This window comes from Vicugna pacos, chromosome 7 (assembly GCF_048564905.1).
Source record: "Vicugna pacos chromosome 7, VicPac4, whole genome shotgun sequence".
NCBI lineage: Eukaryota > Metazoa > Chordata > Mammalia > Artiodactyla > Camelidae > Vicugna > Vicugna pacos.
Window position 1 is genome coordinate 19,100,840 of NC_132993.1, and position 23,416 is coordinate 19,124,255.

The 23,416-nt window shown below is 32.6% G+C and overlaps 1 protein-coding gene across 12 annotated transcripts in view; it reads right to left on the reverse strand.

Annotated features, from left to right (window-relative positions):
- MKLN1 (muskelin 1) overlaps window positions 1-23,416 on the reverse strand; it is a 169,654-nt gene that overhangs the window by 123,292 nt on the left and 22,946 nt on the right. For 10 of the 12 annotated variants that reach the window (XR_012074266.1, XR_012074267.1, XR_012074264.1 and 7 more), the window contains exon 2: window positions 12,565-12,634. Coding sequence is in view for 7 of the 12 variants with exons in the window: in XM_072964451.1 (XP_072820552.1) it covers window positions 12,565-12,634 (70 nt within the window). In the remaining 5 variants the exon portion in view is untranslated. Of the gene's footprint in view, window positions 1-6,579; window positions 6,600-12,564; window positions 12,635-17,667; window positions 17,745-23,416 lie in introns of those variants that run through there. The other 2 variants (XM_072964456.1, XM_072964455.1) reach the window with 2 other exon arrangements.

Genomic DNA, 23,416 nt, shown 5'->3' on the forward strand with positions numbered 1-23,416 from the left:
ATCTTAAGTAAAAATTTTAATATTTAATCACATTATTGCTAAATTTTATAATTTCTAATTTTCAAACTCTTGTGCATCAATGCTGAGCAGTGTTACTATCAAACAGTGCTGTCCCATAGCTAAATAGATTACCATTACTTTTAATTTGGAGAAATAACTGCTGTAGATTTAGTAATAACACTGTAAAAAATTCATTAAGAATTAAGAATGAATATTTTAGAAAAACTATTTTAGAACCTCTACTATCAACCTTTAAATTCTATATACATGGGTATTAATATATTACTTTAAAAATAAAATGTAATAAATCACAATCTCTTTATCATACTAGGGGGTAGGGTCACAGAGGATCAAAGAACTATCTATCACACTGTTCTTAACTTAGCCACAGAACTAAGCAAACAATAAAAATTTTAATGTTAAAAACTTTTAACAATTTTAGCCTAGAGAGAATTTTCTCAATCTGAAAAACAATTTAAAAATCACTTCTAATCATATGAATATTGACAATTTATAGGAAATAAAGATGACATAAAGGAGAAAACAGGATGGGAGAGCTAGTGATAGTAGGACTTGCTTTAGAGCTTTAGATGGATCTATCAGTAAAAGTATCTCCAAGGAGCTGAGACTTACGGGATGGGGAAGAGTACATTAGATTCCTCAGGCTGCCATAACATAATATCACAAATTTGGTGGCTTAAAATAACAGAAATTCATTCTCTCACAGTTCTGGGGGCCAGAAGTCTGAAATCAAGATGTTAACAGGGCCATGTTCCCTCCTAAGACTTTAAGAGAAGTTTCTTCTTTGCCTCTACCAGTGACTAATGATTCCTGATATTCCTTGCTTATGGCAACACAATTGCAATCTCTGCCTCCATCTTCACATGACCTTTTTCCTGTATCCCTTTTCATCTTCTCCTTTCCTGTGTCTAATAAAGACACTTGTCATTGGATTTAGAGCTCAGTCTAATCTGGAATGATCTCATTCTGAGATTCTTAACTTTATCTGCTAAGACTTTTATTTCAGATAAGGTTACATTCTATGGTTACACATATCATTGGAGGGGAGGGGCATTATTAACCTACTACACAGAGCCAGTAAGGCAAAAAGACTTATGAAAAAAGAGTCCTAGAAACTGTTAAAAGGCCTGCATGGTTGAAGCCTAGAAAGCAATGTGGAGAATGATATTTGAGATTGAAGAGGCAGGCAGTCACTGTATCATGCATTATAAACACAATGGAATCTATTAAGCACAACGGAAAGCCAAGATTTAATTAACATGACACACACACACACAGAGTCTGCTTTGCAGAGAATAAATTAGAGAAGCTGACAGGTCAGCTAGGATACAGTTACAATAATTCAGACAAGAAATGAGATGAAAGAGACTTGGACTAAGATGATGTAGAGATGGAGAGAATTAGACAGTTCTGACATATATTTTGGAGAAAGAATGAATGGAATTAAGTGATAGCAGGATATAGGGAGGGGAGGAGGTATCAAGGATGATGGTTTAGTTCCTGACTTGAATAATAGGGTAGATGAAATACCATTTATTCTAATGGGAAGAAATGACAAAGAACAGGCAACATGGAAATGATACTAGAAAAATCCAGATTATGTATCTACATACATCTCAGGCTGTGTAATAAATCTCCCCAGTGTCCTAGAACAACAGTGAATTATAATTTCTCACGATTCTGTGGGTTCAAGGTCAGTAACATCTCCTGGACTCATTCATGTAGCTGTATCAGCTGGTGGGTTGGCTGAAGGACTGGACTTAGTTGAGGTGGTGGGTGGGGAGACTGGACTTAGCTAGGTTGTGCCTCTCTGTGTAGGCTTTTATTCTCAAGGAGCCTAGATGGGCTTTCTTCAGAGTAAGTAGTTTCAGAGTTCCCAAGACAGAGAGAACAGAAGCTACAAGGCCCCCTGAGGTCTTGCTTAGAAGTTGCAATAACATTTCTAAAGAATTTTCCATTGGTTAAAACAAGTGACAAGGCCAATCAAGATTTATAAGGCAGGGGAAAAGACTTCACCTCCTACTGGGAGGAGCTGTAATGTGTGACCATTATTAAGAAATTTGGCCTCTATTCTAGGAGAAGCAAAGAAACATAAAAGAGTTTTAAGATGTGGAACAACAATAATTCACAATATTCTTTCAGGATGACAAACTCAGAAAACTACAAATAGAAGAAAACTTTCTCAAACTGATATAAGATATCTATAAAATATCCATAGCTAGCATCATACTTAATGAAGATTCATAATTAATTGGGATGTAAGAAAAGATGGGACTAAGGGGAGTCACAGAAGGAGAGAAAATATTTGCAAATCATGTATCTGATAAAGGACCTATATACATAACATATAAAGCCTATCAAAATTCAATAATAAGACAACCAAATACTAAAATGGACAAAACTTCTGAATAGACACTTCACCAAAGAACATTTAGTGGGGTAAACAAACATGAAAAGATGGTCAATATCAATAATCATTTTTAAAATGCAAATTAAAACAACAAAGACCTGTACATTAATTTTCCATGTACCTTTATTTGTAATTGCCAAAAAACTGGAAAACAATTCAGTGCCCATCAACAGATAAGTACATAAACCAATTGTGATATGGCCGTATGAGAGAATTCAGTTAGGCAACAAAAATGAACTACTGATGCAAACTATAGCATGGATGAATCTCAAAATAATCATTTTGAGTGAAATAAGTTAAACAAAAAATGCACACTGTATTTTTTCATTTAACATAAAATCCTAGAAAATGCAAATGACTCTACAGTGAAAGAAAAGTGGTTACCTTAAAGATGGGGGGTGGACAAGAGTGGGAGGGATTAAAAGAAGACATGGAAAACTTTGGGGGTAGTAGATATGTTTAGTATTTTAAGAGTGTTGATATTTTCAAGAGTGTACATGTATGTCAAAATGTGTCAAATTGTATACTAAAAATATGAAGTTTATTGTATATCAATTATACCTTAACAGCTGTTTAAAAGTTGGCTTTAAAGAAAATGAATAAGCAAGTCACAGACTTGAAGATATTTGCAATACATAATTAACAAAGAACTTATATCTAGAATATATTACAAACAACTTCAATAACTCAGTAATAAAAAAGCAAACAAGCCCACTTTTTTACATGAGTAAAAGAATTCACAAAGAAGAGATAAACGAATAGCCAATAAGCAAATGGAAAGAAGTGCTTAAAATCAAAAGTCATCAGGGAATTATAAATTAAAATAATTTCACACCAACAATAAGCACTAAAATTAAAATGTGTGTCAATGCCAAGTGTTGGTGAGGCTGTGAAGCAACTGGCAGTCTGATAATTTCATATAAAGTAACATACAGTTGACCCTTGAACAACATGTATTTGAATTGCAATGGGTCCGCTTACATGCAATTTTTTCTCAATAAATATCTTTGAAATTTTTTTAAAGATTTGTGATCATTTGAAAAAATGTAGAAATCTGAAAAAACCTGAAAAACAGACAATTTGAAAAAAACCTAGAAATACCAGAAAAATTTATGTAAAAGATATGTCATGAATGCATTAAATACACATAGATACTAGTCTATTTTATCATTTACTACCATAAAATATACACAAATTTATTATAAAAAGTTAAAATTTATCAAAACTTACACACACAAACCCTTACAGACTATACATGGCGCTATTTGCAGTTGAGAGAAATTTAAACAAATGTAAGGTTGCAGCATTAAAATTAACTATAGTATATACTATACAATAGTGTTTATGAAATTATTACTATAATTTCATAGCCACCTCCTATTGCTATTGTAGTGAGCTCAAGTATTGAGATCATATGCTTAAAATATCATTTAATGCTAATCATCTCCATGTGAGCATCTCCAGTAAACTGCATATCAGTAAAAAGTGATTTCTAGGGGTTCTCACATATTGTTTATTGTGTTTAGTGCAACACTGTAAACCTTGAATAAAACCATGAGACCCATACAAAGTGTCACTACTGATGCTGGAAGCACTTTCAAAAAGCGGAGAAAAATCAGGGCATTACATGAAAAAGGTGAATTGCTCGATTTGTACCGTAGATTGGGGTCTGCAGCTGCAGTTGCCCCCATTTCAAGATAAATGAATCTCACATAAGGACCATTATAAAAAAAAAAAAAAACAGAAAAAGGAATCCCTGAAGCCATCGCTACAGCTATGCCAGCAGGCACAAAAACCTTGCAGTTTTTGTAAAATATCTTTTCATCTCATATCGAAAACGCAGCTTTTATGTGAGTGCAGGATTGCTGAAAGAAAGACACACTTATAGACTAATGATTTGAGAAAAAGCAAAGTCATTATATGACAACTCAAGGCAAAAGGAAGGTGAAAGATCTAAAGAACTGAATGCCAGGAAAGGATGGTTTGATAATTTCAGAAAGAGGTCTGGCTTCAAAAATGTCAAGTTAACAAGAGAAGCAGACTTCTGCCAACCAAAAGGCAGCAGATAAGTTCCCAGATGCCATTAAGAAAATCATTGAAGCTTTTCTGCCTGAACAGGTTTTTAATGCAGATGAATGTGTCATATTCTGGAAACAAAATGCCATGAAGGACATTTATTAGTGAGGAAGAGAAGTGAGCACAAAATTTAAGGCATGAAGGGATAGGTTAACTTTACTGTTCTGTGCAAATACAGTGGGGTTTTATGATCAGGACTGCTTTTATCTATAAGGCTGCTAACCCTGAGCCTTGAAAGGGAAGGATAAACACCACCTGCTCATTTTTCAGTTGTACAACAAGAAGACCTGGACAATGAGAACCCTTTTTCTAGGTTAGTTCCATTGATGCTTTGTCACTGAAGACAGGAAGTACTTTGTCAGTAAGGGAGTGATTTTTAAAGTTCTTTTGATATTGGACCACACCTCTGGATATCTAGAACCCCATGCATACAACATAAAAGGTGTCAAAGTGGTCTACCTGCTCCCAAACACAATGTCTCTAATTCAGCCTCTAGATCAAGGGGTCATTAGAACCTTTAAGGTTCATTACACACAGTCCTCTACTGAAAGGATTAGTAACATTGTGGAAGAGAACCCTGATACAGAGAACATTATGAAAGTCTGAAAGGATTATGTGAAAGCCCTTAAGTCCAAAACAACACATTCTTGCTAGAGAAAACTGTGTCCAGATGTTATACATGATTTCATAGGATTTATGTCAGAGCCAATAAGGAAATCATGAAAAGATCATTGATATGGCAAAAAAGGTAGGGTGGAAGGTTTAAAACTATGGATCTTGGAGAAATTCAAGAGCTAACAGACACCACACAAGATGAATCAACAGAAGATGACTTGATAGAGTGTTTCCAAACCAGTGCCAGATGATGAGGAATAAGACACAAAAGAACATGCAGGAGGTCCTGGGTTCAATCCCCAGTACCTACATATAAATAAATAAACCTAATTACCTCCCCCTCTAAAATAAAAACAAACAAATAGAAGAAGCAGTGCCAAAAAACAAACTGACATTAGACAGTATCAGAGAAAGAAGGGTTCTGATTATTCCAGATTGCCTTGACTTCTTTTACAACATGAACCTTTCTATGTATGTATATGGACAGTGAAACTAAATCAAACAGTGGAAGAAGGACTGGTACTGTATAGAAACATTTTTAGAGAAATTTAAAAAGCAAAGAAGTCAGAAATTATGATGTCTTTGTGCTTGTCTCTCCTGCCTCCTCCTCCACCTTCTCCACCTCTTCCATCAAGGCCACTCTTGAGACAGCAAGACCAACTCCTCTCTCTCAGCCTACTCAACGTGAAGATGACAAGGATGAAGACCTTTATGATGATCCACTTCCATTTAATGAACAGTAAATAATCATCATGTTATACAATTAATAAATCTGTTGTATATGTGTGTCTTTGTGTGAAAATCTAGTAAGTGTAAGCAAGAACTATATAAGATGTTTTTGTGTTATCATCATCATTTAACTATTTATCATGTAGAACATTATATACAAGACTTGTATTGAAGTGGATAGCCTATTCATACATAGGCTTAAGGTGAGTGACATTTTACATAAAATTAATGTGTTAGTCTTCTTACTGTTTTACAACTTTGCTTTCAAATAATTACATTACCATACAGTATGCCCCCCTCGCTCTTGTAACTGGAAAAACTGCCTATCAGTCTATCACAGGTGAGTGGTTTTCAAAAAAATGTTAACAGTGTTTCCAATACCATATTATGAATATGACTACAATAGTGTAAGCCATAAAAATTAAGTGACTCATTCATTAGTATATAGGGTAGGCTACCATGGAGCAACTGTATCAATTATACTAGGCTACCATAAAGCAATCATACTGTTGCTTCTTCATTACCACTGCATGAATAATTACACCTATAAACAAATATGAATTTCTTTTTCACATTTTGTCTTTTCATTTTTATGCCTAGTGTTAGTAATACATATAACATCTACAGTGTTTTGTATCATGTAAGACAACAATGATGTAGCTACTGATAGACAATTCATCCTGTAAACAAACAACATAAACATGATATTGATAAACTTAGTACAGTACCATAAATGTATTTTCTCTTCTTTATGATTTTCGTATTAACATTTTCTTTTGTAATTACCTATAATGGAAAAGAATCTGAAAAAGAATAGATTATATATATGTATAACTGAATCACTTTGCTGTACACCTAAAATGTTGTAAATCAACTATACTTGAATAAAAAAATAAAAATTAAAAAAAACATTTTCTTTCCTCTAGCTTACTTTATTGTAAGAATACAGTATATAATACATTAAACATACAAAATACGTGTTAATCAACTGTTTATGTTATCAGTAATGCTTCTGATTAACAGTAGAAGATTAGTAATATTTTGGGGGAGTCAAAAGTTACTTACGGATTTTCAGCTGTGTGGGAGTTGGTACCCCTTCACGTTATTCACGGGTGAACTGCATCTCTACCTTATGATACAGTAATTCTATCTCTAGATATCTACCCAAATAACTGAAAGCGTATTATTTTAAAAATCTTATAAAAGAATGTTTATATAAGCTCTATTTATAATCACCAAAAACTGAAGCATTGCAAATGTCCATAAAAGTGAAAATGGATAAACAAACTGTTGTATATCAATAGAAAAGAATGTTACTCTGTAATGAGAAGAAATGAAATATTGTTGCACACAATGGCATGGACAGGCATTCAAAAAAATTCTGAGTATAAAAAGCCACATATAAAAGAATATAAAAATATATATTCTCACTCCATTTATATTAAATTTTAGAACTGGCAAAACTAACCTATGGCAAAAGAAATTCAAACAGCAGTTGTCTCTGAGTATAGAGTGAGAGAGTTAAGGAGTCACTGGTAAGGAACAGAAAGGATCTTTTTGACGTGATAGAAATATTTTATATCTTGATAGGGGTATGAATTATGTTGGTGTGTGTATTTTTCAAATGGATACTGTAAACTTAAGGTCCAGATATTTTACTACATGTAAATTACATTAAATAAAAATGTACTACTCAACACATAAAATGCTCTTTTCACAAACCTGTACAAAATAGCATAATGAAACTGGTATCCTGGTTCCACAGACTGAAATTACATTGAAATGCATATATTTTCTAAATGTTTCTTAGTCACTTTTCAACTAACTCTTGTTCCTATAATATTCTTGTTATGGTTCATCAACAGAAAAGAATAACCTGAGTGCACTGCAAAAGTTATAACACACACACACACCCCTCCATACATACACCCCAACTGTATTAAATAATCACTAAAGTTTCTTTGACCTGCTTAGATACAAAAGCAGAATGCCTGCTGTTTGTTAAACAACTTTAACTGCCCTTTCTAGCCCCAGAAAGCAAAGACTATTACCTAATATCATACTTTTGCTTAAATTATCTCAGAAGGAACTTATATATGATCTAATCTTTCTTAAAGCGATTATCAAGACATATTTAACCGCCTGTACATTTTAACCAACCCTGGGGTATTCCCCAGTCATCTTGAAAGACATGTTTTCTATGACAGTATCAGTAACCTCTGTAAAACATATGTGATGTGGGAGAAGGTTCAAATGAATGGATAAAAAGGCTGTGGTGTATATACACAATGGAATACCATTTAGCCATAAAAAAGAACAAAATAATGCCCTTTGCAGTAACATGGATGGACCTGGAGACTGTCATTTTAAGCGAAGTAAGTCAGAGAAAGAGAAATATCATGATATCACTTATATGTAGAATCTAAAAAAAGATACAAATTCTATTTACAAACCAAAACAGATGCAGAAAACAAAACTATGGTCAACAAAGGGGAAAGGTGGGGGAGGGATAAATTAGGAGTTTGGGATTAACAGATACAAACTACTATATATAAAATTGATAAACAACAAGGACCTACTGTATAGCAGAGGGAACTATATTCAGTTTCTTATAAAAACATATAATGGGAAAATATCCGAAAAGAAAAAATATATATGCAAATATATATAACTGAATTACTCTGCTATACACCTGAAAGTAACATTGTAAATCAACTACACTTCAATAATACAATATTTAAAAAAGAATCTTCAAATACTAAAAAAAACAAAATGAAAATGAGAATCAAAAGATAAAAGTATAATTTAAAATTTAAAAGAAATTTTAAAATCACTTAAATTCCATTATCCTGCTACAACCACCACCATTCTGATGATGATTCAGTTTAACTCTATGCACACACTCACACAGACATACTTTACATAATTTGAATATCACATCTGATTTTTAAATAGGAATAACTTTTTCAAATGATTGTTTTATTTCTTTTTCCTCCTGCACCCCCTCCTCTCTTAAATAACTGATGCCAACAACCAGATGTGTATCCTTTCATATCTTTACCTGGGCTCATTGTTTCAAATACAAATATTCATATATACATACATACATATTGGTGAGGGAAGGAGAGTTGTTACTCAGGTAACAATAGTAGGATCTTATTACAGATGCTTCTCTGTATCATGTTTTTCTTGGAGGAATAGTGGAAATTCCTCCAAGTCAACTGGTATAAAGCCAGATTATTTTATTTAAATGACAGACAATATTTCTTTATGTATTCCAATGTATTCTAGCATTCTCCTATAGATGGGTACTCTTTTTTCCTCCTGAGCCAGAATCTGATCTCAGTTACAGGGTAAAATAATAAATGTTTGTTCTTTAACTGCTAAGTTCTGTGATAATCTGCTATACATCAATACATGACTTATACAGCATCCAAGGTCAAAAGAACATCAACAGTTTTATTAATTAAGTAGTTAGATCCAAGTAGTTATGTCCTGAAACTTAGTAGTCATCTGAAAAAATAACCAACATATATTACAAGAAAAATATGTGTATTTCTACCTATCCCACTCATACTCCAATATGAGCTTTAGACAGTAGTGTTTAGGGTTCATTCACTCTAGGTGTCATTGTCAAAATATGCCATACATCTTAGGACCCATACATACACATACAGTCCTTTCTCATTCTAGGAAAAAAAAGAGTAGCTGAGGGGCTTTAAGTTTGATTTCCACCTCTCTCTAGATAACTATACTAATAACTTCCTTATCTGCTTAAGCTGCATATACTAAATATAATTAAAATTTCTTACTGACAAGTCATTTACTACAAGAATCAAATAGTACATCCTAACAACTGTGATGTCTTAGATTTGTGCAGTCTAATACACAGCCATTAGCCACCTGGGGCTACTTAATCTAAATTAAATTAAATAAAATTTTAAAATTCATTCCTCAGTTGCATTAGTTCAAGTACTCAATAACCACCTGTGGCTAGCAGCTGCCATATTTTACAATGCAGTTTACAGAATATTTTCATTACTGCAGAAAATTTACTGGAAACACTATCCTAACAATTACTGAAACACAGAGTATTATCTACCTTTGCACTAAAAACGTCCTAAATGTTATACTTTAGCTTTCTATTTGTTGCTTAGATTTTTCTGTCCTCCCCCTCATGACACTTTGTCAGTTGTCAACCTGCTGTTAATGTGCCTGTTTTTTAAGCTATGTCCACCATGCACAAAGCTGCTTCTGGTTGCTGAAACCAGAAGAAACAATTAACCAAACAGAATAACGCTATATCCAAAGCAGATTCTTAAGAAAAGGCCCTCAGGACCTAAAATTTCATCACAATGATTTTGATTTTTCAGAGTCCTCTTTTCCTTTCTTTCTAATCTTCAAAATATGGTAAATGAATTGGTAGTTACAGGACAGTTGTTCCTCATTATTCGTGGGTTCTGTACTGGAAAATTCACCTACTCACTAACATTTATTGTAACATCAGAATCAATACTCACAGTCATTCCTGGACGTGTACCAAGCAGTAAAAAATTTAAGTTGCCTGGTGCACATTCTCCTAGCTATGGTCAAACAAGGGACCCTGTACTTTCTTGTTTCAGCTTTCATAATAAAAAAAGTATTCTTTTTGTGGTATATTTAGCACCACATTTTAAAATGTTTTTGTGCTTTCCTGTTGATATTTCACTGTCTAAAATGGTCCCCAGAGGCAGAGGGTATATAGCTCAAGTCGTAGAGTACATGCTTAGTGTGCACAAGGTCCTAGGTTCAATCCCCAGTACTGACTCTAAAAATAAATAAATAAATAAATAAACCTAATTACTTCCTCTCTCCCACCCCCTCAAAAAAGATAAAATGGTCCCCAAATTTAAAGTGCTGTCTAGTGTTTCTGAACGCAAGTTGTGATGTGCTTTACAGAGAAGATAAGTGTATTATATACACTTCATTCAGGCAAGAGTTACAGTACTATTACTGGCTGTGAGTTCAATGCTAATGAATAAATGATACATTTAAAGTAAGGTATCTTTAAAACAGAAACACACATAAAGCAACATTATGTACTGATTGGTTGATGAAAATGTTGTGACAATATGCTTGCAGGAACCTAATTTTATGAGTTACAATGAAAGATCTACGAGACCGACAAAATCTAAAAATCAGCCATAAAAATAATGGGGAGAGTACAATGCACAGCAACTTTCATACACTGCCAGTTAAAATATAAATTACACAGCCATTTAATAAAAACAGTTTTGCATTACCAGATAAAAATTAAACATACATATCCTCTATGATCTGGCAATTGTACACCTAGATATATACCCTAGAGAAACTCTTGTATGCATGTACCAGGAAACAACCTACAAGAATGTTCACAGCACCTGGTTCCTAACAGCAAAAAAAAAGTGATAAAAAATCCAAAAGCCTACCAACTGAAAAGTGGATAAATATATTTCAGCATATTCATACACTGGAATACTAAACAGCAGTGAAAACTAACTGCAATTATACTCAGCAACATTATATCATAATGCTAAATAAACAAACAAAAGCTAGTCACAGATGTATCATGGGTGATTCTATTTATATTTATATAAAGTAAAAGTGATACAAAACTTAAATCACAGGGTATTTTATAAACATATACATATATAATACTATGAGAATACACTTAACAAAATATGAAACAATAGGTAATGGGGTAGGATTAGAGGACAGATATAAGATGGGGCTCACAGGAAACTTCAAAGGTTGTAGTAGTTTTCCATTTCTAAAGATGGTTGACAAGGAAACGGGTATTTGCTTTATTATTCTTTATATTATACATGTAAGTATATATCTTTGGATGTATATTTTGCAATGAAACATTTAAAAACCAGGTGATCCAAAAAGGTTTATAAACAGCAAAACAAACAAGCAAACAAAAACAATTAAAAAGGAAAAATAAATACAGAGACTAGGTTCCCAAGAATTACACTAGAATAAAAAAATTTTTTTATTTACCCATCTGCTTTCCCTATCAGAGCATTAATTTCCTCAAGGATATGGACACAATACATGTTAATGTTGAAATTATATAACTGAAAAATGATTATTTTTTAATTCAGATGACTTCAGACACCATTTGTCAAGGAAAAACTTGGCTCATGGTCCCAATGTCATCTAAATATACTACTTTAGTAAAATAACAAACTATATCAAGTTTATTTCCCCAAAAGGCAATTACTGAATCATTGGGTTAAAGTTCAATTTACTAACATCTCTTTAATATTTACACAGTGACCTCAGTTTAGTGCAGTAAAAGTCACAATCTCTGCTCGGATCAGTACTCCCAACAGTTACTACTCAGAACACTAACAGCACCTTAACCCAGTTCTTTTTAGTTAACATTTTCTTCAGAACAGATCAAGAAACTTAGTTTTGCATCATTAGTAATCCAGAAAACATATAACCTAGATTTTAAATGTTCCAGTAATCATAAGTATAGTCTATGCTGCATCAAATACCACACTGTATTTGCCTATGAAATAAAAATTCTTCCAAAATTTAAACAAAGAGGAAATAAAAATTTATCTCACAATTTCAAAGAGTGAATAAACTATTAATGAACTCAAGATAACTGATATCAATTAAATGCCTGCCTATTTAAAATTTGACTTTTAAATGGTACCAGGAGCTATGCATAATCTTACCTGGGGAGGGTAGTTGCTCTCTGAAGACCACCTTGAAGATTGGTCATTTGGTTTATCCACTAAAATGTTCCTGAAATAAAGAAAAGGAAATTACAGTGATTAATTAAAGGAATAAGTGAACACAAATATGCAAAAAGAGGAATAATCTACCAGATGCTGAAATTAACACAAAGTTACATAATAGCTGGAACTTGAACAAGAAGAGAAACAAAACAGAATAAGAAACATAGAAAATGCCTAGTAATTGTAAGATTTTAAAATATGATTAAAGGTAGTATTTTAAATAACTGAGAAAAGCAAAAAATATATATACAGCTCTATTCACATCAAGTGAAAAAATGAACTACAGTTACATTTAGGAATTTGAGGTAAATAAAGTAATAAAATACCTAGTAGTAAATAAAATGCCATATAAATACATATAAAATCAATCTTTGGATCAAAAAGGTCTTTTAAGCCTAGTGTCAAAAGCAGAACTATAAGTGAAAAAAGGAACTGATATAACTGATATTTGAAAGATGGTGCTTTCACTGGAAACTATAAGACTAAAGACAAATAAAACCATCCATAAAAACTGTACTTTATTTGGTAAAGTTGTTTTTCAGAAGGATACAAGTTAATTCTGAAACACTTTATATGTATACCAGGGGACGAACAAGTAAGTAAATGGATGGTGGATGACAGGAGTTAAGCTTCTCACCGTGGAGTGGGAAGTTACAAAAAAGCAAAGAGAAGGAGGCTGGAATGAACCCAACGGTTCTGAAACAGAGTCAGAGACATCAGTGTGAACTCATATTTAGCTTAATATAGACAGAAATAGATTCAGAAGTAATTATATGTGTGTGCATACACACACATGCACACTGACACAAATAATATTCCTAGTTCTGTTTACTTCCTAGCTCTGTTCACTACAGGGACTAGAAGCAGTGTTACCCCAGTAGCAGTGAGTACACCCAACACCAAATCTTGGTTTCTACACACCACAGTCCAGTAAAAGAAAATGGAGATTCTTGGAGAAGTAAATGATGCTGGGTTAGAGCAGGGAATTCAGAAAATAAGCCTAGAGCATCTTGCAATGTTCAAAACAACAACAACAACAAAGATAGGGGCCATGTCAAAGGGACACAGAGGAGCCAACATGAAAGAATGAAAGAATAAATGGCCAAGAATGAAGGAAGGAATGGCCAAAATAATTTAAACAAAATAAATAATGTAGTATTGGATTAGAACCCAAAGTATAAACATCCCTGAATCTGTACTGATAATAACTGCAGTATAACAATCAGAAAAACATCAGGCAAATTCAAATTAAGGACCAGTCAACAAAATATATGAGCAGTACTCCTCAAAACTCAATACAATGAAAAACAAGGAAAGACAAAAAACGTTCATAGACCAGAGGAGAGTATGGAAGCAAGATAATTAAAAGTAATACCTTGGTAAATACAGGACAGAAATAGACTCATGGACAGAGAATACAGACTTGTGGTTACCAGGGGGGTGGAGGGTGGGAAGGGATAGACTGGGATTTCAAAATTGTAGAATAGATAAACAAGATTACACTGTATAGCACAGGGAAATATACACAAAATGTTATGATAAATCACAGAGAAAAAAATGTGACAATGAGTGTGTATATGTCCATGAATGACTGAAAAATTGTGCTGAACACTGGAATTTGACACAATATTGTAAAATGATTATAAATCAATAAAAAATGTTAAAAAAAAAGTAATACCTTGGATGGAATCTTAGGTCAGAAAGAAGACATTACTGGGAAAACTAATGAAATCCAAACAAAACGTGGAGTTTAGGTAATACTAATGCATCATTGTTGGTATCTTGGTCATGACAAATGTACCATGGTCATATAAGATGTTAGCAGGAGGAGAAACTAGGTGAGGGACGTATGGGAACTCTGTACCACCTCTGCAATATTTCCGTAAATCTGAAATCAACCTAAAATTAAAAGGATATTTTTAAAAAGTTGAATCTATACGTGTCACAGAAGAGTTACTTAATAAATGTCAAAAAGGTAAGTGAATGAATTTCTTTTAAAGGCAGAACTAGAGGGGGTGGATATAGCTCAGTGATAGAGCGCACGCTTAGCATGCACAAGGTCCTGGATTCAATTCTCAATACGTCTATTAAATAAATAAATAATTGAATAAGTAAACCTCCGCACCACCCCCAACCAAAAGAAAAAAAAAAATCCACTGGCATAAACGCAGAACTAAAAGGAAAAGAATTACCTTTACACACACATCTCATAAAGGTAAAACATTAATACACAAAATGACCTCAAACAAATGACCTCCAACAAATAAAGACAAACAACCAAATAGAAAAATATAGACAACATAAAACACAAAGGGTTAATTAAAATCTGAATATTTAAAGAGCACTTAAACATAAAAACCTCATATGAAAATGGGCAAAACCGAAACATTCAAAATGAGTAATAACCAAAATTTAGAGATTAAAACAAAAACATATACTAGCCCTATAAAATTGGACACTCTCAAAAAAAACAAGTTTTAATCATAATCTCAGTTGTTGGCCAGAGCAGGTAAAATGGCACTCTCATATTGTGCTGGTAGAAATACAAATTGATATAACTTTTCATGAGATAATTTTGATATAATATATATCAAAAACATTTCAAGTATGCATATCATTTTAAGTAAAAAATGATAATGACAACAGCTATGACGACAACAATGATGTTGGCATCTAACATTTCTGAGCTTTTACGACATCCCAGACACTGGTCTAAGTGCTTTCCATATATAAACTATTATCTTCAATGTACAGATTAAGAAACTGAGAGAGATAAATGAATTTGCTTAAGTATACACACCTAAGAAGGATCTGACTAAGAAGTAAGGCAACCTGACTCCAAAGCCAATGTTCCTAATCACCACACTATACAGCCTTAGAATTATTCCACTTTTTGGAATTTAACCTAAAAAATAATCCAGGGGATGTAAACCATCCACATTCATCATAGTACAATTTATAATAGCAAACCATAAACAATCTAATTGTCTAACAACAAAGGATGCATTAAACAAATTAGGATATACCTGTGTTACAGAATACCATGTAATCATAATGTATTCTACAGCCTGACTTTGATGTTGTTGAAAATGTTCACTACATCGTGAGTGAAGGGAAAAAGTAGTTCACAAATACACATATGATGAATCAAGTGTTATAAGTAATAATAATACCCATGCATGAGGAGAAAAGACAAAGAACATATACCAAATCGTTAATGTTGTTTTCAATGGTGAGATTATGGTGACTTTTTTCCTGTTTGTGCTTTTTTATACTTTTCAAATATTCTAAAATTAACTCATCTACATAATCAGAAAAAAGTGTGTTTCAGTAAGAATGAATTACCAAACAATAAAGATAAGAACTCTAAATAAAGACTGCAGTACGGTTAAAAGCTAAAGCTAAAAAACTAAAGTTTAGTAAAAAACAAAACAAAACAAAACAAAAAAACTGACATTAATGTTATAAAGCATGAGATAAAATTTAATATATTGTTAACTATAATAAGTTGGGACCACAAAAATCAAAAAGTGTAATAAATTTGGGGAGGGAGAGGTCAAATGACATATAGCTCCTAGTAATAATGTTCCTGAAATTGATTTAAATAAAAGAGAGATTCAAGAATACAAAAGTTTAGAATAAAAACATACTACAGAAATTCTAAATTATCTGAGACAAAATACCAACAAAAAAAATAGCAAAAAGCAGGAAAAGATTAAATGAAAGCAGTACACATTAAAAACAGAAAATTTTAAATAAAATGACAATGTTAACCCCAAACTGAATACAGCCATACATATAAATGGCCTAAAATAACATAGTAATAAGATATCCTTTGGCCTGATTAAATAGTAGTAACATTACTATTACATGAAGGCAAACACAATAACAAAGTAACTCATGACAGATAAAAGATATATAAGGCATATGCAACCTTTGTAAAACAAGGGGGAATTTAAAGTATTAATGGGGATCAAAGAAGTCAACAGGTAAAGATTAAAACTAACAACTTGAAAAAATATGAACTGGATGAAAACAGTAACTATAAAATAACAGAGTCCAAGCCATGACTGTGAGTTTTTAATGATTCTTTTGTTAAATGCAGTAAATATGGGAAGAAACTGACAAAAACGGCAGATTAACATCTCTCAGCATCTAGAAAACTAACAAATATCTATATAATGTCAAAGTAATGATAAGGAATGACAGTATTATGAAGAAAAATAAGGCAAAGTAGGAGAGAAACAGACCTGAATGACATGAGAGAGCAAGGCATGTCATAATCTAAAACATGACCAGATAGCTCACTAAATGCAAAGTCAAAGGAGCAAACAGTTACAATATGTTGTGGTTTTGTGAATTCTGAAATGCCTATTAAATAGCCCATCAGAGATTCAGCAGTTGGATATCTGAGGCTGAAATTCAAGGGGAAATGCCAGGGTTGAAAACAATATATATTTAGAGACATCAGTATATCAAATACTAAAAAATTTAAAGCCATGACACTGTGTTAAATAACTCAGGGAGTAAAATGGAGCTAGAAGACAAGCTGAATGACTGATTAAGCTCTGGGGGTCCATAATTTAGGGGGTCCAGAAGAGAAAGATCAAACAAAAGAGACTGAGAAGGGACAAAGATGAAGAAAATGAAAACAGAGAAAGTGTATATGTGAAATGAAGAAAATATTTTAAGAACAAAGGAGTGAAAACCTATGTAAAATGCTTCTGAGAAGACAGACTGGGTGGTATTCATCCTCATATGCCTAACTTCAATCTTAAATGCTGCTAAACAGAAAGTGTTTAATAAATATTTGATAAATATGCACAAATAAACAACACTAAAAAGGATAAGTTAATGTGGATCCATCAAAGCATAGAGTATATTAACCCTTATTTATTAACTGTAACTTAAAGCTTATACTAAGTTGGAATGAAGAGAAATATGTACACCTGAAAATTATATATCATGTTGTAAATCAACTATACTTAAAAACAAAAACAAAAACAAAAACCAGCAAGAAAAGGAAAAAACAATACAGACCAGAAATGGGGTGAGGTCTAAGGGGATTTGAAAAGATAGAAGCTTGAAGATATTCTCGATGATTTCCAGTCCCAACATTAAGTCAACTATGAAGTACCTCTCCTAAGCCCAGAAAGTGACAAAAGGCCAGACCAGAACTTTAAGAATCATCACAAAGGCTTAGCCTTATGACGACCATGAGATCCATGGACGTCTCTTTCCCCAAGAGAAAGGCATCAACTAAATGAGCATTCCTATGACTACAATAGACTAGTCTCCCTGGCTCACAAAGAGCTTCAAGAGAGCTTTTATTCCTGAAGATGAGAATGTACCTGCCCTCTTAGCTGAGGACATCTAGTTGCTGAGAGGTGTTTCGTGGTGACCTACAGAGAACTAATGACATAGGAAATCGTATACCAAAAGCCATAAGACAAAGACTGCCAGACTGCCACACTGCCCACTATTTGAAGTAAGAGAAGCTTTACCCAACGAGTACACAATACAAAAAGTATGCATAAAAAAAATACATGTACAAAAAGAACCAAGAAAGTTTATTTCAAAAAAAAAATACATGTACAAAAAGAACCAAGAAAGTTTATTTCAAAAAAAAAAAAGAGGATAGATCATTTTATCAGCTTTTAAAACACTTTAAATCCTCTATAATTAAAAACAGTAGGGACTGGTATAGGAACAGATCAACAGCTGAGAAACAAAACCCGAGAAACTGAGCCTTGTTTAGATGAGATGAGCCTTGTTTGATGATGATGTTTTACTTCAGTGGGAAATGATAGTTCATATTCAAATGATGCTTATATCCAACTGAATATTTGCTGGAAGAAAATAAGTCAAGCCCTACCTAACATCATAAACAAAATTAATCCAAATTAAAGATTTACACATACGTATATACATAAACACCTTAGGAAAAAAATTTAAGGGCCAATATGTACAACCAAAAGTGTTAGATCTTTTGGACAAGAAACACAGAAGCTGTAAAAGAAAAAAATTACTTGATTATAAAAAAAGTTTAAATTTTGTACTGTGAAAAAACCATAATTAGATGAACAAAATGAAAAATGAGCAGAATGCATGTCAATGAAAAGTCATTAAAATGGCTAGTAAACAACAACAAAAAATTTTTTCTAAATCCCTGTATATGATTTGTGTCAGGGAAAACAATTAACATATCTTTTTTCACCCGTCAAACTGAAATTAAATCCCCACTTAACAGGAAATCAAGGAGAAAATGTGAACATGTCCGTTACTCCAACCTTGATGGAAAGTCAATTTGCAACATCTATTAAAATTCTAAATGTACATATTCCTTCACCTAGCACTCTCAAAATCTAACCAATAAAACTAAAATCACCAATATGCAAAATCTATGTATAGTCTCATACATGACACTGTTTAATGCAGCATATTTTTTGTAGTAGCAAGGAAATGATTAAATAAATTATAAAAATATATAACATGGAATATTATATTGCAATTATAAAGAATACTTCAGAACTACACCTGTTAACTTGGAGGATTTCTGAAACGTAAACTACAAAGAAGCATGTATGATTCTACTGTTCTAAAATCCCTATTATTTACATATATAGATATATTTTTATATATTAAATTAATAAGCATGTATGGTATGATCTAATATATCAAATTATATAAAGCAAGCACAAATAAAAGCCAAAATGAAGCATAAATATCCTTCAGGGGTTTTACTTATTCTCTTACATTTGTCATATTCAGATTTTTATAATAAACATTAAAAATTATTGTAAAAATATAATGGTTGAGATGACAACAAATTTTCCATACTTATGGCAAAATCACTACATTATCATCAGATGATCAAATGAGGCTCAAGTTCCCTTTTCTCTTTAAAGACAAAGGAGATGAAGAAGCAACTAATAAAGACTTATTGCCTCTTAAAATTTTTAAGTGACAGATAATCCCTAAAAGCTGAAAGTCAACTGTAGATTGTTTCTAATTCTCCATCCTAGATGTTCCTTCCCGCAACCCATTTCCACTCTCCTGCAAGGCAAAAGAGAAACTAGTTGAGGGCAGTGACCATTAACATTAGCTCTTCATCAACAGTAGCACAGCCACTATGCTAGCATTCTACAAACATCCACAGCCTCTGCTGAAGGAGCAATCATAAGAGAGTGATATTTTGCACTTGTGACTCTCCCTTACAACTATCTCAAGGACAGCTAATCTAAGCTAGCTAGTGACCTATGATAGGGGGTAGAAAGGGCCAGTATGAAAATAAAATTATAAGAGAGAAAAATGTATAAGTGAACAGAATCAATGTAACAGAGAAAAGATATACAGAATAAGTATGAGATACAAGAGAAAGAAGTCAGTCAGTAGCAACATAAGAATGTAGCAGATACAAAATAGAAGAGATTCCAGGGAACAAGAGAGAATAGAAATTGATGGCTTTTCAATTCTAGCTGCCAGGAGGTTCTGTTTCTGGCAACCAAACAATGTGATCAAAACACCCTTCTAGGTACTCCACGACTAATTTTAACATTTTAACTATTGTTGGGAAAAATAAATGACAAGCAAAAAAAATGTTACAGAATACACAGTTTAGCATAGAAACTATATGATCCAAATATTAGAGGATTAATTTACTAAGGTTAAGTTAAATATCTGCCATTCTAAAATATACATAAAACGCAAAATGCAGGTAACAACCAATGGAGAACTGGTCAAAAAGAATTAATAAAGGAGATGCACTGACAACTAAAATGGCCTCCTTTTTCCACCAGAGTTAATTTAATTTTAAAATGTACATTTTTAATTTCTATCAATGCAGAATGAAAACTGAAGGTACTAAAAATGAGCAACATTAAGTCTCTTAGACATAGACTAAAAAGGCAAAGTTGTAATTAAATTCTTCTACTAGGGCTATAAAAATTATAGTGAAACACATGGGCAATTGAAATATGGAATACAATGTTAAGTGTTTCCAAGTTATAGATCTCTACTTTGTAAATTTTTTACTGTATTATATCTATATACACTACCAATTAAATGTCAGGAGTAAACGATTCAAGTTCATCATGAGAAGATAATTTACTGGACATTTTAGGTTCAAGTCAGCAAATTAAAAGATCTTTTTTTGATTAAACATACTTAAATCCTAAGCCTGCTTGGCAGTACCTTTTAAATTGCTGTTCTTAAAAACAGTTAAAATAAACATAAAAAGCAGCACTTGGGCAAAAAAAAAAAAAAAAGGAGCACTTAACATTTTTTTCTGCTAATGGATGCTCCAGATACTTACCAATAAATTCAGTTGATTTTAAAGCAAGAGTTTTGGATACTCAAAAGCTATCTCTAATTTTGATGTGAAGAAGTCAATCAAGCAGAGTATGTACAAGAGTGTGGATGGATTCAACTTGAAAATATTTTCCTTTAGGTGGTTTTAAAACACTACTAAAATTTGTGCCCTTATGTTGAATGATGTGATAAAACGGATCTAGATGAAATAAGCTTTGACTAGAAATCATTAAGACCATGGAGCTTGGAGACTATTTGGTTAGATAACAATAAGCACACTGCATACACTCTCTGGGCTTTAATTTGTTTATCTGCAATGTGAAAGGAAAAGTTGAATTCCTTGGTGTCAAGTTTCTTCCAGCTCTAATTAGGGAAGTTGCATTGCACAACTCTATGAAACATCATTCATGAGGCCATGTTAACATTCTAGAATTCTATTAAAAGATTTCACAACCCTCATTCAAGGTATCATGTATAATCCTCCTCCTACACAGCAGTAGATAACAACACACAATCCATTGAGTATAACAGAGCTTCCATTATATGTGAACACCCTGCTGGGGTAACACCATAAAAAAGTGCAAAAATAGGTGCCAGTGGCCAAGGAGATTATGATCTACTTTTTAATAAATAATAAATGTATACAGTTTAAAATTTAGGTGACACAAAAACATACAATAAAAAAAATTATTCAAAATGCAAAACAGAAATTAAGTAAATCAATTTTGAATATCCACAGCTGTAGAGCATTAAAGAGTATACTACAAAAATTAGAGATCTTCCAAAAATCACTTGTACATACTGTAAAAGGTAAGACTAGCTTCCAAATACTTCCCAACTTTTACACCAAAAAGTCCCAATTTTTACACAGGAGCATGGTGAAGTGGGGGCCCTAACAATAAGCTGGAGTTACTCAACAAATATTTACTGATCTCTATATGCCAGACATTGTGCTAGGCTCCGGGAATATAATGATATAAAAGATAGACAGGATCCCCACTTGTGATGCTAATGTTCAAATGAGAAGTAGCAGAAAGTAAACAGATACAATTGTAAACAAGGTAATTACAGACTGTGATAAATGCTATAAAATAGATAAACAGGAAGCTGCGCTAGGACAGGGGAGTTCTTTTACTTGGGGTGGTTCCCAAAATGCTAATTATGCTAATTAGAAGGGTCCACTCATGTAAAAATGAAGGAAAGTTAATTCTTCACAAAGGAACTAACAAGTTCAAAATCATAGCAATAGGAAAGAATCTAACCATGTAAATCTGAGAACTGGATAGTCAAATAATGTCCTCACAGGCTATAAGGTAAATGCAAAGAAGGCAGGAAATCTCTAAGGGGGCCTGAGAACATTAATAAAATGCTGAGTTTAGACCCTAAGAGGATTTCAGAACAGTCCTACAAATATTCTCTTTGTGAAAGAGAATATTTGCAATCTGAACAGAAACTGCAGGGAACAGAAAATAAACTAAGCAAAGCATAAAGAATGACAACCCTTCAGGGAAGGTAAGATTCATATTCTACGTGGGCAGAGGTCCAAGTGACAGAACTCAAAGCTCAAAAACTACACTTGTCCATCCCTTCTGCCTACAGAAGTTCTTCCTTCCAAAACTACTGTAAAACAAAACTCGTTTAAGCACTAGAAACTTAAAATGAAAGCCCATACATATATATTTTAAAAGGATTAGCAAGGACAGACCAAGCAAATGCAAATAATAATAAAGCAGGGTTCAAGTTTAATTTCAGACAAGATGAAACTCAGAGCAAAATAAAACAGTACTTTGTAATAAAATATCATAGTTTACAATACACATTAATGCTAGATTTTACTAACAAAGTTTAAAAAGCACCAAAATACAAAACAAAACATCAGAATCAAAAAATAAGCCCCAAGTGAAAAAAATTCTATTAAAAATTATTGGGTCAAAGGAGAAATACAAAACAAGTTGCAAAATTTCTACAAAATAATGCTAATAGCAATGTGATAGATGGTATAACAATACTTTTCAAGAGAACTTTATGTGATGACGAAAATTTTCTATATCTGCATTGTCTAATACAATAGCCACTAGACACATGTGGCTTACTGAGTATTTAACATGTGGCTAATGTGACTGAGGAACTGAAATTTTTAATTTAATTGAAAATCAATTTTAAGTTCCTATAAGCGTCTAGTAATACTGAATACTGCAGCTCTCAACAGTACAGCAAAAATTTATAAAGTGTATTAACTATGTCAATATAAAAGAAAAATCAACCATAAATACAGACAAAGATAGATGAAAAGTAGAGAAATAGAGAAAGATATACTGTGCTTTCAAAAAATAGCTGAAGAAGCTATATTAATATCAGGCAAAAGACTTAAGAACAAACAAAATCATCAGAAATAAGGAACGGCTTACATAATGAAAAGTGTGTCAGTTCTCTAAGACATAACAATCTTTAATTTGTCTGCACCCCCAAAAAGTGTCAA